Raw genomic sequence first — 17,510 nt, forward strand, 5'->3', positions numbered from 1 at the left:
TCACGTGTGGTTTCATAGATCCTTTGATCGGTCGTTATACACAGGTATCCCTGTGTTTTAGTTTCATTTGACATACCAATAACACCATACAATAACAGTAATATCAATCGTTATACAAAGGTGTTCAAGTGGTAAAAAAATCATTTGACATACCGATAATACCATTGCACAAAATCGATAACATTTACTAAAACATTAAACATTAGATCGTTCGCTATACACAGGTGTCCCTGTGTTTTAGTTTCATTTGACATACCCGTAGCAACACAGAATAAAACATTAGGATCTGTCGCTATACACAGGTGTCCCTGTGTTTTAGTTTCATTTGACATACCCATAGCAACACGGAATAAAACATTAGGATCTGTCGCTATATACATGTGTCCCTGTGCTCGAAGTACATTAGAAATGCCAATGTCATGTACTAGAGTATTAGGATTTACGTGTACCAATAGATTGTACACAAAAACAACATGATGTCTAATAAAACAGTATTATGTAGGTACACTGAGAAAATAAATACATCACATGTGTGGTGTATGCGCCACTAGTGCACTTGCAATCATCAACCAGATTATCCACAAATTTATCATACGTTTAATCACTTGCCATAGTTTCTTTAACATTGAACAACATTGTGATTTCTTGGGTTACAATTCATGAAAGTGTCGCACCTTAGTCGAAGAAAAGCAGTAAGTTTAGTTTTAAAACTAAAAGAGTTTCTTATACAGGCATCCAGAGAGTTCCAGTTATTCAAGTAGAGAAGAAGATACCGTAACTACAAAGAATCAGAGATTCTGAGTCGATTATACAGGCCATGTACAAATGTTTGGCTAATAATCTTAGACGACAGCTGTAGCGGAATTAGACTTGTGTCGTTAGAGCTTCGGTCTAGAGTTTGGATGGTCCCGGGTTCGAATCCCGGTTTGATCGTGCATTTCTCTACTCCTGTTACTAAAGTGGTGCCGTGACCAACCATTGTTACACGTTCTGTGTGTATGCGTGTGGAGGAGATACCCGAACCTGTAAATAGTAGTGTCTTCAGGGGCGAAGGCTTAGAAACTAGCTAAAGTCTGGGTCGTTCGACAGCTATACCGGGTAGCTCATTTGGTTGAACACCGTACGCGTCCGTCTAGTGATCGGATGGTCCTGGCTTCCAATCCCGGTCATCTCCTGTTACAGCTGCGCGACTTACGTAATGTAATAAATGCCCTATCCTACATAAATCGCTATTGTTTTTGAAGTTTCGCCTTGTTTATCGTGAATTTTAAGTATCGTCAAAGAATCCTTTCTTGGTGAGATCTAACATTTGATAGCGTCACACCTATGAAATATTGTGACGTCATGTCAATTATTGGCCCATGACGTCATGTTGCTATGTAAACACATAAACTTGTTTGCGGGAGAAAGAAAAGAGGTGAGTGAATTACCATTACTCTTGCTTGAACGATTCTTTTCATTCGATGGATTCAAAAATCAGTATTCCTTTACAAGCAAATTTGTAAATGTTAATTAAACTATATAAACTTTCCGTATGTTATGCCACAGTTGATATCAAGGGTTGACTACCATACAACAATGGGCAGTTTTTCTGATGGATCCAGTCAAAACAAGATGTCGCTCCTTCTCAGAGGCTGTTTTGGTTGCCGTCGGAAGTCAAGCGAACTGTCTGAGAAGAAAACTAAAAAAGCCAGGTTATCTCTGATCAATCGCCTGAGGATACGGTGCTTACAAAGAACTGATGCATCTGAAACAGATGTCTGCAAAGTTACGAAAGAAAAGAATAGTGTTTTGTCCAGAGCCAGGGAAGGCATGAATTGGCCTCTGTTAAGAATGACAGAGCGGTGTACTATTTTTCTCAGAAATTTCCACATGAACTGGCGGTACTTCCAAGCGTTAAAGTCCGAAGGCCTCCTAGTGACGATTGCTTCATCAGTGGCATCGCCTGTTCTCAACATAGCATGGCTCTTCACGGACGGTGAAATAACGAACACCCGTCAGTCATTTCACTCATCGCACCAGAAATCCAACTGGGACGTCGTTATTTATACGGGGATTACGGTGGAAATGAAAGCCAACTTTAACTACGATCACGTCAACGAGCCAATATTAGACGGTTTACCCTGCTCGTATTGGCTGGAGATGATCGAGCCGACCATCCCCATTATATTGGATCTGTTTTCAATGAGGCACAGAAAGACTAACTTGAGCAGACTAAGGTAGTATTTACTGAACCATGTAACTCTAGAAGTTAGTTTGTCTATGTAACGCTGCAAACATTGTAACCTGTCTATACCGAATACGAAGTGTAGAACACTTTTCCAGAAAACAAGACACGGGGACATGGTCTCCAAAATAAAGACTGTCTGTACCGTACTAAAGTTATAGAACACTTGTCCAGTACAAGATACGGGAAAGGGGTATCCAAAACATTCACTGTCTATACCGGACACAAGTTATAGAACACTTGTCCAGGAAACAAGATACGAGGAAGGGGGTCTCCAAAATATAGACTCTCTATACCGGAAACAAGTTATAGAACACTTGTCCAGTACAAGATACGGGAAGGAGGGTGTCCAAAGTATAAACTGTCTATACCGGACACGAGTTATAGAACACTTGCCCAGTATACAAGACACGGGGAAGGGGGTCTCCAAATTAAAGACTATTAACCGGACACGAGTTATAGAACACTTGTCCAGTACAAGATACGGGAAAGAGGGTGTCCAAAATATAGACTGTCTATACCGGACACGAGTTATAGAACACTTGCCCAGTATACAAGACACGGGGAAGGGGGTCTCCAAAATAAAGACTATTAACCGGACACGAGTTATAGAACACTTGTCCAGTATACAAGACACTGGGAAGGGGGTCTCCAAAACATAAACTGTCTATACCGGACACAAGTTATAGACACTTTTTCAATATAAAAGATACGCGAAAGGAAGTGTCTGAATTCGTGTCCAGTATAGTAGACAACGGGTAAGGAATTGTCTGTATTCGTGTCCAGTATAGTAGACAACGGGTAAGGAATTGTCTGAATTCGTGTCCAGTATAGTAGACAACGGGTAAGGAATTGTCTGAATTCGTGTCCAGTATAGTAGACAACGGGTAAGGAATTGTCTGAATTCGTGTCCAGTATAGTAGACAACGGGTAAGGAATTGTCTGAATTCGTGTCCATTATACTAGTCAACGGGAAAGGAAGTGTCTGAATTCGTGTCCAGTATACTTAGACAACGAGAAAGGAAGTGTCTGAATTCGTGTCTAGTATACTTAGACAACGGGGAAGTATCTAAATCCGGACCCAGCATCCAGTATGTTTAATACTGATTTACATGTACACAACGGGACAGTCTCCAATATATAACCTGTCTATACCTGACGTGAGTTACTAGAATTACGGAAGCAAAGATATAAATAGAATCCATCCCTAATGTAAAGAGTCACTTCGTTTTGCGGTCTAGACATAGATAGATACATTTGTTAATCTAATCTAAACTGAAATGTAATTTAAAAAGTACAAAAGAACATTTCTATAGCACAAAATAAGTGTCATGTTTTATATAAATTACAAATACAGCTGTATCAAATTCTCATGTGCCTGTGGTTTCATTGACAGATTTACATTTTTGTGTTATATGAATGATATACAGTAGGTCTGCCAATCAAGGGATATATAAGCTTACTTCGAAGTGTGTTAAATGTATTGCAGGGCCTTTGAGTATATATATGAAGACTTCATGACCCGCCATGGAGATACATTTACGGACCAACTTGATCCGAATATGCAAGGCCCCCATCAGTTGCTGGTGAACCGGATACACAACACGCCTTTCCCGACCATGGAACTCGGCACCACGGCTGCCTTAGTGCACAATGCCATGATCAACAGGGAACGTCAATTTCAGGTACGCTAGTTGTGAGGGCATACATTGATTACCTACATGTACGTGTGTGGTCCAACACATACTGTATATATAATACAAACGTCATGTGGGCAATATAGTTATTTAGTGCGACATGTGTGTAAGCATGTAATAGGACTGGACTGCCAAAGCCCTGCCGTCAACCCTGGTTCGATGTGGTTGACCTTTGGCTTCTGTGATCAAGCACTCAATAAATACCGTAAGAACACTCAACGCAATGTATATTTATACCCTTCGATTTTATTTATTTACACCCAAATATTCCTTATATCACTAAAACATAAACTAAACGAAACAAGCTACCAGCGAATCAATGCTACCGCAGTAGGGTCAAAGGCATATCGTTTTCGTTACACATATGTTCATTCTTCAGATACACATTCAGTAAATGAATAGTATATCGGTCATTTGCACACGTGTTTTAAAATTAGGTCAAGGAGTCATATACCATTCATAATCTTTACTATTTTTGTTATTACATTACAGTATTCCATACTTCATTGCAGAAATGATACTCTCCAAAATATATAATTCAGATATATTATCCTCCATTACACAAAATTGTAATATACATTGTAATACACATAATCCCCAAGTAACAGGAGAAGCAACTCTGAAACATCCCTTTACAAGCACACACTACTATCTATGTTCAGGCACGTCGCTGTGTGGATATACAATGTATGTATGACGTATTGACTATCAGGCACCACACGTGTTTTTTCATATGTGGTGAATTGATCTTGGCGCGACACATCTGTGTACATGTATACATTGTCAATATTTTCAGGCAGCATTTCAGATGTTCCTTGAAACTTGACAGAGAGGGTCACACAATGCTTTTCGGCTTCTAATAAAATATGCTGTAAAATTATGTTTTCGCACTATGCCCAAGATTTCGTCCTGCACATCTGTGGATAAATATATGCTAACATAACTTCAGGCATCACACTTGTGTGAAAATGCACTGCACACCTATGTAGACATACACTGTGCATAATTTTATCCATTTATACATTACACTGTACATAACTTCAAGAATTAACAAAAAAACGTTAACGAATTAGATTCGAGGAAACTATTTAAATACAGATAGAATCCAAACATCTTTAAACCTGACTAAGACATTGACATTTAACATCACACATTTTGATGAAAACAAAATCATTGTGATCAACTTGAAACGTGGATTGGGGTTTGGAGTGTAAGGTATGACTCTCCCTATACTTGATAATATTTTAAAACAAATAGGCTAGTAGAACAACAGCAATGACAAGGACACTTGATTATAGGATCTTTCTCTGTTTTCAAGGAACCGTTCAGGTGTCGGAGACCTAACCATCGGAGCCGCTGTACCACGAGACCCCGTCCAGTGTCTATACTATCACGACGAGGCTGCACGCCCGAGTTGGTGCAAGACATTGTTCCTAATCCAAATGGTTCTATTACTACCCAGAACTCAACAGGGCTTGTGGCCGACCCGGACTGTACTGACAGTCTGGAAAATCGTGATCCCAATTGGTATGTGCCGGTTATTCTACAACTTGCCGCATGTTCCCAGCTACAATTTCCAGACGGCTGCAGTTACAGGTCTGACGATGATGATATCTCCGAGTGTTCGGAAACTGACGTTGTGTGTTCTCAAGGACAATTTCTCGACGTCAATGACACAGGTTGCGATAATAATATTGTCGGACGTTCGGGCATGAGTGATGTATGTTTCCCAACAAAATCCCACAGCGTCACGTTTGATGATGATATCGCTGGATGTTCAAGCATGGGGGTCGAGCCATGCAGCTCCGAGGAGAATATCATCGGTTTCCTTATTTGCAAAAGCGAAATAAACGAGGTGTTTACTACAGCAGATGACACTAGTGGAAGATCTGGGACACTCAGTGCGGTGGTTGATGAAGGAGACATCGATGAGTATGTAGATTTGATTTTGGAGAAAGCAGTTACATCCATTGGCTCGATTCAAGGGAGATTGGAAAACGCCCATGATTTGCCACCATGTTATTCAAGTTCGATTGACACCACAGAGCCTATTCCAATGGCAGTTCCTCGGTCACCAAGCAACATTGTCTTTGGTTCAGGTGAAACTTGCCTTTCCACACGAGATATGGAGGAACAAAGTATCCCGTGCAGTCCCTGTCCACATCTTTATCATGATGAATGTGTCATCGATGAGATAGCATTAATGAACTTGAACCAATCATCTTCCAATTATAAATACATTGGTCATCCTGAACGTTGTATGATAGACGCATGTTTGAGAAATACCAAACAGATAATCCCCATGTTCCATCCAAACCAGCACTGCTCAAAGCCAACATTCTCAGCAGGGAAAGGAGGAACTGCTGTACCAAACACTAGGTGTTTTCCTGAAGACTGTTTGAGTGTGAAACTCGCAATGCTGAATACTAACCAGTCCGCCCTGAGCCACCATACACAGCACCGGTTCAGAAACAGATGTGAACATTCCCCAGATACGTGGTTTTATCATGCAAACGAAAATGTTTACAAGCCTGAAACACTCCGCCCAGATTCATCGGATTTACGATTTCGGAAGGCGTCGATTCATTTGTATATCAAAGAAATGACAGATGCCAACATATGCAATCCAAAGGCACCAGAAATAATAAGGACCTTTGAAGGCAGCAGAGGCCCCCTTGGTCGAAGGTTCTTTGTAAACTGTGCGACTGAATTGCTGAATGAAATCGATAAGAAAGAGTCTACACGGTGGATACCAACTAAGAAGCAACGGTGGGAATTTAGGGTAGGTATAAACAATTTAACAATCGTGTGTCTGAAAAGAATCGTTCAGATAAGATTGGTAAGTTTTAACTTTAATCAACCAAAAGCTGTACATAAATTATAGCGTTAATTGATTTGGCTTCTGTAGTTCAATTTAGAATCCAGCTGCAAATTTCTGCTCTTCTGGAATCAATGATTGATATTGGATACTGTATGACTGATAAAAGGAATTTGACTGGATTGTATCATTTCACATTAATACGAATGTCACCTTTATTCATAGTATGTAAGCCAGGTACATGCATATCATGTTTGGTTCATCCGTACTATCGTTTGAATATTTTAAATAAGTATTTTTCATATTTCACGTAAGTATATCGATTGTGATAGTTTATTGCATTTCAACTGTCAATAATAGATTCTCTGTACATAAAAGTACTGTATCTTCAAAGTTTCAAAATTTAATTCCAGAACCGTTCTGAAGTGTCTGTAGCTCTTGTAGAGGAGGCAGCTAATACCGAGCCCGAATTACCAAACAGACAACGAATTCCAGTGTTTGAAACAACGCAAAGAAAACACACAATTGTCGAAGGCGAACGAAGAAAAGTTGTCCCAAAGAAAAAACGAAAGACCAAGCGGCGAAACACGTTTCATGTTTCCAAGAGTAAAGATAAGAAGGAAACGTCTAGACTTGCGGAAGATTCAACCGAGGACACTGATGCTGATCTACCTGGAAATCACCTTCGCTCGCGAGGAGACGAGTCGCAAGGATCAATATTCCCTTTTTCAGAAAATTGCACAACAACGAAAGAAACAAATCCCGTATGTGACAAAGAGAAAGGTAAATGTGATTTTAGTGAAAAGACACATTCCGCTGAATATGAACATTCGGAAGAATTATGGAAGCAGCATATAAAAAGCCAAAACAAATCATGCAATACAGCCGAAAAAGTAGTCGAACTCGGCAAACATATCGAAGCGGGCGTTTGCAACAAAGTCCATGGTAATAGAACATCCACGCCATATCCTACCAGCATCAGATATACGCGAAGCGCAGATTCGCAACGAAATGGGCGAGCAAATGTTGCTGGGGGTAGTAGGAGTGGTGACAAATCACAAGTTTCACGTACGGATCAATTAAGAGAAGGAAGAAACATAAAAGTAAATACTAGTCATCACAGTTACATTGGTAATAATTCAACTCTTCATCGTAGATCACACTCGCAGAACATTACATCCACAGTGCAGTGCGGCGCGGCAGGTTACCAATCCCGAGCCAGCAAGCAAAATTTGTCATATTCTAAACGAAGCCGTCAGCCTCAAAGTAAAAGAGAGACTTCCAGCGAATATACCACTCAAGATGTGACTAGCAACAGAAGTGTGTCAACGAAGGAACAAAGATATGATCTACACTCACAGAGAATATACGTGGGGGAGAATGAAGAAGTAAGCTCCATCAATGTGCAACCATCGGATTCTACAGATCAAACAAAGCATCTGCTGAAAAATTCTTTGGCGTGTACAGATGATTCTGACGCCAATAAAAACGGCATACAGCATAGAAAATGTCCATCCTTTCATGGGAGTCAACGACCCATTGACCGCCAGAAAAAGTATGTGTCTTCTGCAAACGACGCAGATTCAAGCTCAAGCAATTGCAAAGATGAACCAAAAAAGAAATCCAAAGTTCGTTGCAGAAAGCAAAAGACCAATACTGTTCAGAGAAAGCTAGCAGTTGTTGCCACGGGAACAGGCTTGTATGATCATTGCAACAGCAGCTGTTTTCTAAGCAGTGAATCAAAACAGATTCTTGCTAATCTAAGACATAATCAAAAACCTAAACTACTAAAGTCGGATGAAGGAACTTTGAGTTCAGAGAATGGCAGCCGTCAGTCTTTAGATGAAAATAGTGAGGCAACACCAATTCCGACGATGGGCAGGAGCCAAGACGTCCAAAACAATACGGATCAACCAAAGAACACCGTTAATTGGTCATTGAGCGAAACTGAAGGGTCTCCGTCATCGTATTACGGTGAAGAAACTGACTACGATGATGCGTATTGCATGGATGCAAGAGAGCAGACCAATGCACCGAGTAAGTCATTAGAGAAGAGTGATTGTAAAGATGCTGCTGACGAAGACCGCATAGGATACAGCAGTTCAATCGAATGGAATGACTCATGCTGGACTGAAGAGGAGGATTTCAGCTACGACACTGATGTCTCCAGCTCCGATAGCCTCCTTGGCGACGAAGGGTACGTCATAGTCAATTTGTCTGACACTTTCCATAGTGATAGTAGTTCACGCTTGGAAAGTTACACCAGCCAATACACTGTCCGTTCAGGTCACTGGGAGAACAGACAAGGATCAGGTTCATTCTCGTCCGATTGCTCCTTGGAATATTCGTCAGCTGAACAAAACGATTCTACAACTATAAAGAGTCCTTCCTTGTGCTACAAAAGCACTGGACAATACTTTTATAAGAACTCGGATGCGTCTTTACACTCCGTGGCGCATAACAGTACTTCTGTTGTTTATATAAGAGATCGTGTCAATGAAAAACATTCAACTGATGATGAATCATTAGCGTTTGCTGAGCAGAAGGAACATCTTGATTCCGACGGGATTGTCAGTAATGAAGAAGTTGATCAAGACAGTATCATCAAACAAGTGAACCGTGAAAAGAAAAGTATAACTCGAGCTAAACAAGATCATATCCCATTCAAATATCTGCAAATCAGCGAAGGAACATCAACACCATCAGTACATGATGATCAAAACGAGTGCACTTCCAGTGAAACTGATGTTCAAGACCATGCTCAAGACAAGTGTATGTCTGGATATATGTCATGCAGTGGTAACATGGAGGAACCCCTTGAGTCATCTGCAGATATACAAGAAAATAGTAGTGCAAGCGATTCAAACAGTGATGAAAGGCCCGTTAAATTACGGGACCAACAGGTACGCCGGTTTTATGATGTTGGTGACTGGGTCACTTCCGTGGACGCGGTCAGACGTCATCGAGAATCGAGGCGCCAGAGGGGGATCCTTCAGTACCAATGGAACGGAATGTATGTGATTTCTCGCATGTATGATAACCCAGTAGGACAGAGAATACGCCAGCAAAGGGGACAGTTCCGGGCGTGGTTAGATCGCCGTCAATCGAGATAGATATCAAATAATATGTTTAGTTTAGTTTTTTCGCCAAAAGTTAGTCTTCCATTGATCAGTCTTCTAATGTGTAAGTGATATAATTCGTTTAACACGTTTATCTTCAGAAGGATGCTCGCGTTATTTTAATGTTTTACTACTAGGCCAAATTCAGTGATTATAATAGTAAATTACGATAATATACACTTTTGAATTTTCGACAACTGGTGAGCCACCGAATCATGTATTTCAAATAGCTGATTCTCGCCCTCTGATCTCCACATTGGTACATGTATCATCTTTTACACAATTGTGTTTTGAATAAAAAAAAACCCTGACAATATGTCTTTGTCTGTTATTTATACTATACGTAACCCCCCCCCCCCCCCCCCCAAAAAAAAAGCAACAAAAAAACCCCCCGCAAAACACGATTCCAGGATTCCTGCATCACTGCCAGAAACTGTCACTTTATTTTTTTTACGCCATCGACCTCGGAAATGTTCAACGTTAGTACCTGTACCAAATCACACTTCAGTTTTATCTACAGCAAAACCAACGGACAATAACAATGTGAAAAATATACTGATATAGTGTTTTGCCTGCAATGGAACGGGGATCCTTGATCCTTAATTTATAGACACGTGCTTGTTAATATGTTGATCTGCGTTAGAGTGAAGGTATATGCTACATTAAGCATTATACTTGTGATTTCTTTTAGAGTTAAGATATTAAGTTAAGTTAAGTTAATATTACTTCATGTGCCTTATATACATTTGTATTATTTCGATGATTTGTAATAGAGCTACCCTTTAAGAACATTTTCATATCAATGATGTTAACATTTTATTTTGCGGAAACAAAAACATTTACTAAGTCCTGATATTTTAGGCTTTTAAATTAAAGGAGGGATTATGCTAGATTTGAATAAGAACAGAAGTCTCAAAAAGAAGCTAAACATATTGTAACGGAACTTCCATCAAAATATGAAATCTACAACATAAGATGCGTAACCAATTCGCTTCTGGTTACATAGAAATAACTTCTGGTTACATAGAAATAACTTCTGGTTACATAGAATAATTTCTGGTTACATAGACATAGCTTCAATTCTGCTGTCTGATATTGGAGAAAATAATTAACAATAATGACTGATTCTTCCACTAAGATTGTTTCTCTTGTCATTTTTTAAAATGGCTTTCTACTCTTCATAGTTATAATGCCTTAGATAACTCAATACGAACACCACCTTCAGCTATTCTTTCAATACTTCATAAACTAAAAGTATCCATCCATCCCCGTGTTTCCAGTAATTTGATCATTTCCTTGCACAAGGGTCAGACACCAGTGTTGATTCCTTGTTTTGACGTTTTTGGAGTTAGTTTGTTTTACTAGCTTGTAATAGTGAACAAACATGGGACTCTTATACATATAGAATATGTATTCAGTTGAAAAATTTGAATAATTTGATTGTTGAGTGAGCTAGACAATTTGTTAGTGTTTTTTCTCTCTCAGAAATTCACGGCTTTCGGTAGACCTTATACAAACTGCAATAGACATATGGTCTCCAGTGTAAATTTAGATTTTGATTTTGAGCTCTAGTAATGGTTTCATTGACACACAGGTATTCTATCGTTGTGCATGTGTTTCTGATTGGATATGACAACTGCGGCTCTAACTTAAGTTTTCTTTCGCCAAGTTTGTTCCTATTCTTGCGACGATGTTAATGCATTCTCACGCGTAGGTCTCATTGTCTTTCCCATCTACCCTTCAAAAAAAAAAAAAACCCAGAAAACTGGTTTCAATAAGAGTAATCAGTTTGGAAATACGTAATATCAAAGTTTTACTTTATAGACAAACAATGTTCGTATTAAACGTATCGCAACGTTTCACGACCGACTGGTGCCTTTCACTTTGTCAAGCTATGCGTACATTGTTTGTGTAGAAAGTAAAACTTTGATACCCCAGAAAACTTGTAAAAGGTATCGGTTAACAAAGCATCTTGGCAAAACACAAATATATCTCCGGCTGTACTCTGGCCAGACATGCCATAACAGTCTAGACACATGATACGTTTATTATTCTTTTATCAATATTGATCCACCCCTCCCCGATATTGATTTATTTATATACTATTGATGACAATTTTTTTCGCTTGGGTTTTGTTGTTTCCTCTTCCTCTATTTTCCTACACTTCGTCGATATATTAAACCTAGTATTAATTTCGCTTTTGCGAAGATATTTTAAAAACCCTTAACAAAATCCACCCCTCCCCAATTCCTTTCTCCTGTGAAACAGCTATACTGCTCATGTGTTCAAGATACAGTTCCATTTTTTTCTTCTTTCAGACGTTATAAAATGAATTTTTAAGCCTGTAATTAGCATACAGCAAGACATAAAATGTCAAATCACTCACTATACTCTAGATTTACAGAAAAACGAGTGATCTTCGAAACTCAGAAGTTTTGCTTTGATAGATTTTTTCTTCTTTTCTGCGCCCTTAGAAAGCCCGGTCCAAATAAAACCTCTGAATCCGCCACTGGTAAGGTAATTGATTTGAGATTTCCAATGAGTTAGGCTGCAGTGTGAGAATGAAATAGGCTTATATATTGTATAATGTCACACGTACAATTTCGAAAATAAAATCAGTGATTTTTTTTTTTTACCTTGCAGTTTCAAACGAATGTGATGTATATTTTGTATCTGAGACTACACAATCAATTGTACCTATCTTCAAATAATTAAAATAGGTACAAATATTAGTACCTCTCTCAATTGTATTGAACCTATCTTCGATTGAATTGTACCTATCTTCAATTATTTGAAGATTGCAATTGATTTATTTGAATATATGTTAATTTGGCCATAGATGTATATATATTACATATATTTCCATTTGCTCTGCATTGCCACTAATATAACCTAACCAAACAAAAATAGAAAGATATCAGATCATAATTTTCACATAATTCCCATTGGTGTAGTGATATGACGAACATGTTGGTGATGTCGTTTTGACCGACGTCACAATATTAAGTGTATTATTGTGTAGTTATGTTGTATCACGAACTTAGATAATCTAATTCCGTGGTTGTATAAAAGGTTAATATCCTCACGGTGGAATATAGTGATTAAATAATTAAAATTAAATCGATGATTTTGTGTTTATATGACTTTGAAATGCGATAACAGGTTGGAAATACAATGTAAAATACAATGCATAAGAAAAAATTAAATTAAAAACGGAAATATAATTATTAAACTGTCTTCTTTGGAAAGTTATTGCCATATCTTCTTCTTTTCTTCTTCTTTATTTTACGGGGGCTCCATCATATATCAATCACAGGATTTCAGACAAATTAATCATAACGTGCGTGATTAATTTGTCTGCAATCCTGTGAGAATTTTGCCTATAAAACAATAACTTTCTAAAGAAGTCAGTTTAATGCACGTCTCTGAATAATTGGCGTTCCATGTATTGCAGGGAGTTATGGTTCTTGCTTTCATCACTGTAAACTTTTTAGCCAATCAAAAACGTCGTTGTATGATCTGTAAATATTCGTCATGGCCGGCAGTAAAGCTGCACAGTCGATCAATTCAAGAGAAGAACTGAACGAATTGGTCAGAAGAAGAACAGAAATAGCGGTACATAGAAGCACATCATATCATTTATTATTGTCTTGACGCATGAATAGGTTATTTTTTTTCATATTGATCGAATAATGTAAAAATTCTTTTCATGTGCGCAGATTATCGAAATCAAAGATGGCGGATAATTGACGAAAACATTGTCAAACCGAATAGCCGGTGCATAAAAAAATCGCATTTGCATCGTTTGGGCCAATGTCATTGCAGACACTATATGCATGCGTTTTTGTCCTTAGGTCGAGACTATTATGTATCTCATAATTGCCCTAATACTGTTTAGAACTAGCAAAATATTGAAAATATGTGTAAACCAGAATGGCGCCAAATATGAACGAGAATCGATTAAGATTCTATCTATCTCTCTATCTCTATGTTATACTCCACAGAGGCCAACATGGCTTTAATACGGAAAAAAATAAAATTTTAAATAAGATTTTTTTTTAAGGCGTTAATTATCTACTCAAATATACATCTTAATTTGTATTGGTCGGTACTATCAAAACTTCTCAAAATGATCTCCTCCAAAAACAACACGGATGTGCGCAGAAATCAAGTAAAGAAAACATCGTCACACGGCGACGATTATGTGTACACTAGACTAAATGTGTTAACACGGAAAAATAGTATTGTTGTATTCCCCGTAATGCAATTGAAATTACACCATTTTTGTTTCATTTCACTATTCTTATTTATTTCTTAAATTAAATTAATTATATGTTATAATGTGTGTCGGCGTGAAGAAAATAACGTATTCCGTTTTTTGCTTTACAATGTACTTAAACAACACAAACACATTTTTTTTTAAATAAAACTAATTCTAATGATATGTAAGACTAAGAACACTTAATTTGTGACTTAAAACAAATAATAATACCAAACAATGTCTCGCCTAAAAAAAATGTTTCAGGGCAAAACAACATAGGGCAAATGGGATTTGGGGCGAAACAACCCGGAACCAGTAGTTTGGTCATAAATCCCTCTTCCCTTGTTCTGTAATCCTTCTGGATGAAACGCGCCCCTCTCCGTTGGATGCTTTCCAATTTGTTAATGTTCAAAAGAGACGCCACCATGATAATGTAATTTCAAGACCAGATTTAATTGAAATCCAAGAAATAATTCATGTATGTAAAGTTATTTGAATAATTCTAATCATGTAAAAACAAGTGTTTATATAATTATAGCATCAGTTTACTATGGCCCTGACTAATTAGGCAGTTTGGTAGCCCAAATTGTTTCTGGTCCTAACACTTAAACATTTTGACATATAGATGTCTGGTGTGGGGCCAGAGTACACTGCTTTATGAAAACGTGGAATTCTCAGACATCATTTGGTGAATTCCATTTTTTCATATAGCAGTGCCCTCTGGCCCCAAGTCTGGTGTAAGGGCCAGAGGAAACACAGGTTTGGCATTTGGCAGATAGATGTCGGGAAGGGGCCAGGGCCCAGTATTATATGTAAACTTTTATTATCAATATTGTTAAGTTTAAAGTGCACCTGTGAAGAGCAAATCTTGCAATAATTGAGGCATATATGGTCATTATTCCCAGTCCATGCGAAATACAAATTTTCCTACCGGACATTCGGTCAGGTAACTATCCCAAATTGCAAGCTTGCCAGATATGAACAACTTTTACAGGACATTTCGATCAGGTTAGCTTGAAATACCTACCAGTCCATAAAATTGAAAAATAAATCAACAAAAATTGTTTTATGTGTACAACAACAAAATAAAAACATTAACTGGGTTTAGTTTTGGCTGTGGTTTGCCAGGTTTTTAGCCCAGTCTCGCTGTACTGCACTGAATATTACAGGATCATTTAAATCGCTCAAGTGACATGACTATAGACAACTCTAAGGTAGAAAATGTATGCCAGACATTTGGTCCTGAATTACGATAGCGATTGCTGGACAGGCAATACATTTTACCGGTCATGTCCTTCGGACCAGCATATTTCACATGGACTGCATTCCTTGTAATACCATGGCAGTCACATCCCCTGGCCTACTAAAGAATATACAAAAAACCCCAGTAATACTGCAGTTATTATTTGTTTTCACATGTACACCAAATTTCACTTTCAACCATGTGGTAATGAATAGTTGGCAGCTCTAGATATAGTGATTGTTCCCTAGGCCTCTTGTCATGCATAAGAAATCATAAGGTTAGCTAGTTTATTTTACAAAGAGGTTTATCTCGACATTTAGACTTATATTATATGCCATTAATTAAACTCCTAATTTGATACCTACTAGATGCAAATATTTCAATTTTGTATAATGTGGCATATTAAAACATACTTTCTCTCTATATAGGACACTCTTGCCAATTTAGAAAGACAGATCTACGCTTTTGAAGGAAGTTATCTTGAAGACACACAGTTGTATGGAAACATAATTCGTGGATGGGATCGTTACCTGGCAAATACCAAGTAAGAGACAAGAGCAGGATGCTATATATGTAATAAATTTCTGTAGTGAAATTGTTTCTATTTTAATCTCTTTCCTGGATTCAGTATGTGTAAATGCTTCATAAATAGTCACCTGTAGTTAACTATCAATGCTGTGTACCATCTTACCTACAATGAAGTTGAATCTTGTCATTATAAATCAAATAATTGGGATCATCACAAAAGATAGTTGAAGAGGAGATAATAAAATCTGCAATTTACCATTTTTTTCTTGTATCATTCCTATAGCTATGCAGAACAAATAGTGTTTGATTTAATCAAATGCATTTTAATATGAATAACATCATAAGATATCTTGTGTATTTCAATTCCATACATGAAACCTTTCAAACCATTTTTTGAAAAATCTGTTGGTCAAAAAAGGTGTTTTTCGTGTCAAAATAAGAGGATACAGTTTTGAACATACAGTTACTTAACATAAATAGAACAGAGGTACAGACTGAGTTGGACAGAAATGGTAACTATAGACTAAGAAACATTTGGGACAGTTGGAATGATCAGACAATAAACACGCTGTTTTCAAAGCCAAGTTTTTAAAATAATTGTTCTTGTTTGCTAAATTCAAATCTTTTGTAAAAGTCTTGGCTGTTTGAATAATGACTTTAATATCCAGTATTCCAAAATTTCATTTAAGACCTGATTTAAAAGTATTGCAATTTTTTCTTCAGAAACACAAACAGTAAAGCTGACAAAAGGAACAGAAAATTTAAGGAAGCAGACCGGTTGTTCTCAAAGTCTTCTGTCACTTCTGCTGCTGTAAGTAATGGTTCAATTTAAATGTGATATGATCATTCAAGATCCAAAGAATTTCAATTTTACTTGTATCCGTCTATCGTAGAATTCATTTTAAGGTGGCTCCACACTTTCGTAATTAACCAGCAAAATTCGTTGAAACTCTCATATAATGGTTATGCAACTATGTAGAGTTGATTTATGAAAATCTAAACACTCCGATAGTTTGGGGACTTTTTTGGAAAAATACCAAAAAATTGAATTTTCGTCAATTTTAATATTTTCCGTTTTTTTTGTGTGTGTGACATTGTTCGGAACAATAACAACAATAATAAAATGAAAAGAAGCATTTCTAATTAACCCTACAAATATTTTATTTATCGCAAAATATGTAACACATGTTACACAAAGTGTTTTTCATTGAATTTGAACGGATAAAAGTGATTATCTACAAGCTAAAAGCCAACAGGACACAAAGATCTATACATATAGAATGGGAAATTGAACAAAATACACACAATGGCTTTATATTTAATTTATTTTACATTTTACAATCACTTCGATCCGGGTAAGAGTTATCTTCCTTGAAAAAAATCGGAACTTTTTGCAGAGGGGTGACATTTACACCATGACAGTTGTCCGTGTTTACATATAACAAAAGTGATGGAAATAAATCAAAAATATGATATCAAAATTATCAATTTATTGTTCTTTAATGGAACCAAATTACCCTCAGTCATGTACACTTTGGACATCATTCCACAGTCCGCTAACTCACGGTATGTTTATAATTACATGTCAGGTACATATGTGACCAGAGGCTATCGCAT

General features: G+C 37.5%; 2 protein-coding genes across 2 annotated transcripts in view; both read left to right on the plus strand.

Moving 5' to 3' along the window:
• Positions 1–1,390: 1,390 nt before the first annotated feature.
• LOC110456489 lies at positions 1,391–10,170 on the plus strand. Its single transcript, XM_021507274.1, has 5 exons — positions 1,391–1,417; positions 1,549–2,219; positions 3,717–3,912; positions 5,243–6,706; positions 7,156–10,170. Exons 2-5 carry the CDS (start codon positions 1,579–1,581, stop codon positions 9,853–9,855), a joined length of 5,001 nt encoding a protein of 1,666 aa, XP_021362949.1. The 5' UTR covers positions 1,391–1,417; positions 1,549–1,578; the 3' UTR covers positions 9,856–10,170.
• A 3,203-nt stretch (positions 10,171–13,373) lies between these two features.
• LOC110456451 (chromatin modification-related protein MEAF6-like) overlaps positions 13,374–17,510 on the plus strand; it is a 10,164-nt gene continuing 6,027 nt past the window's right edge. The window contains exons 1-3 of the mRNA XM_021507226.1: positions 13,374–13,476; positions 15,794–15,909; positions 16,617–16,704. Coding sequence (XP_021362901.1) covers positions 13,396–13,476; positions 15,794–15,909; positions 16,617–16,704 — 285 coding nt within the window. The 5' untranslated portion in view covers positions 13,374–13,395. The remainder of the gene's footprint in view (positions 13,477–15,793; positions 15,910–16,616; positions 16,705–17,510) is intronic.

Source organism: Mizuhopecten yessoensis, unplaced genomic scaffold (assembly GCF_002113885.1).
Source record: "Mizuhopecten yessoensis strain PY_sf001 unplaced genomic scaffold, ASM211388v2 scaffold8745, whole genome shotgun sequence".
In the NCBI taxonomy this organism is placed as follows: Eukaryota; Metazoa; Mollusca; class Bivalvia; order Pectinida; family Pectinidae; genus Mizuhopecten; species Mizuhopecten yessoensis.

Bases quoted from the DNA above. Each gene is read 5' to 3' on its own strand.
- LOC110456489 (XM_021507274.1), top strand. From the start codon at position 1,579: ATGGGCAGTTTTTCTGATGGATCCAGTCAAAACAAGATGTCGCTCCTT. The intron at 3,913-5,242 runs GTACGCTAGTTG...TCTGTTTTCAAG, and splicing joins ACAGGGAACGTCAATTTCAG to GAACCGTTCAGGTGTCGGAG. The intron at 6,707-7,155 runs GTAGGTATAAAC...ATTTAATTCCAG, and splicing joins AGCAACGGTGGGAATTTAGG to AACCGTTCTGAAGTGTCTGT.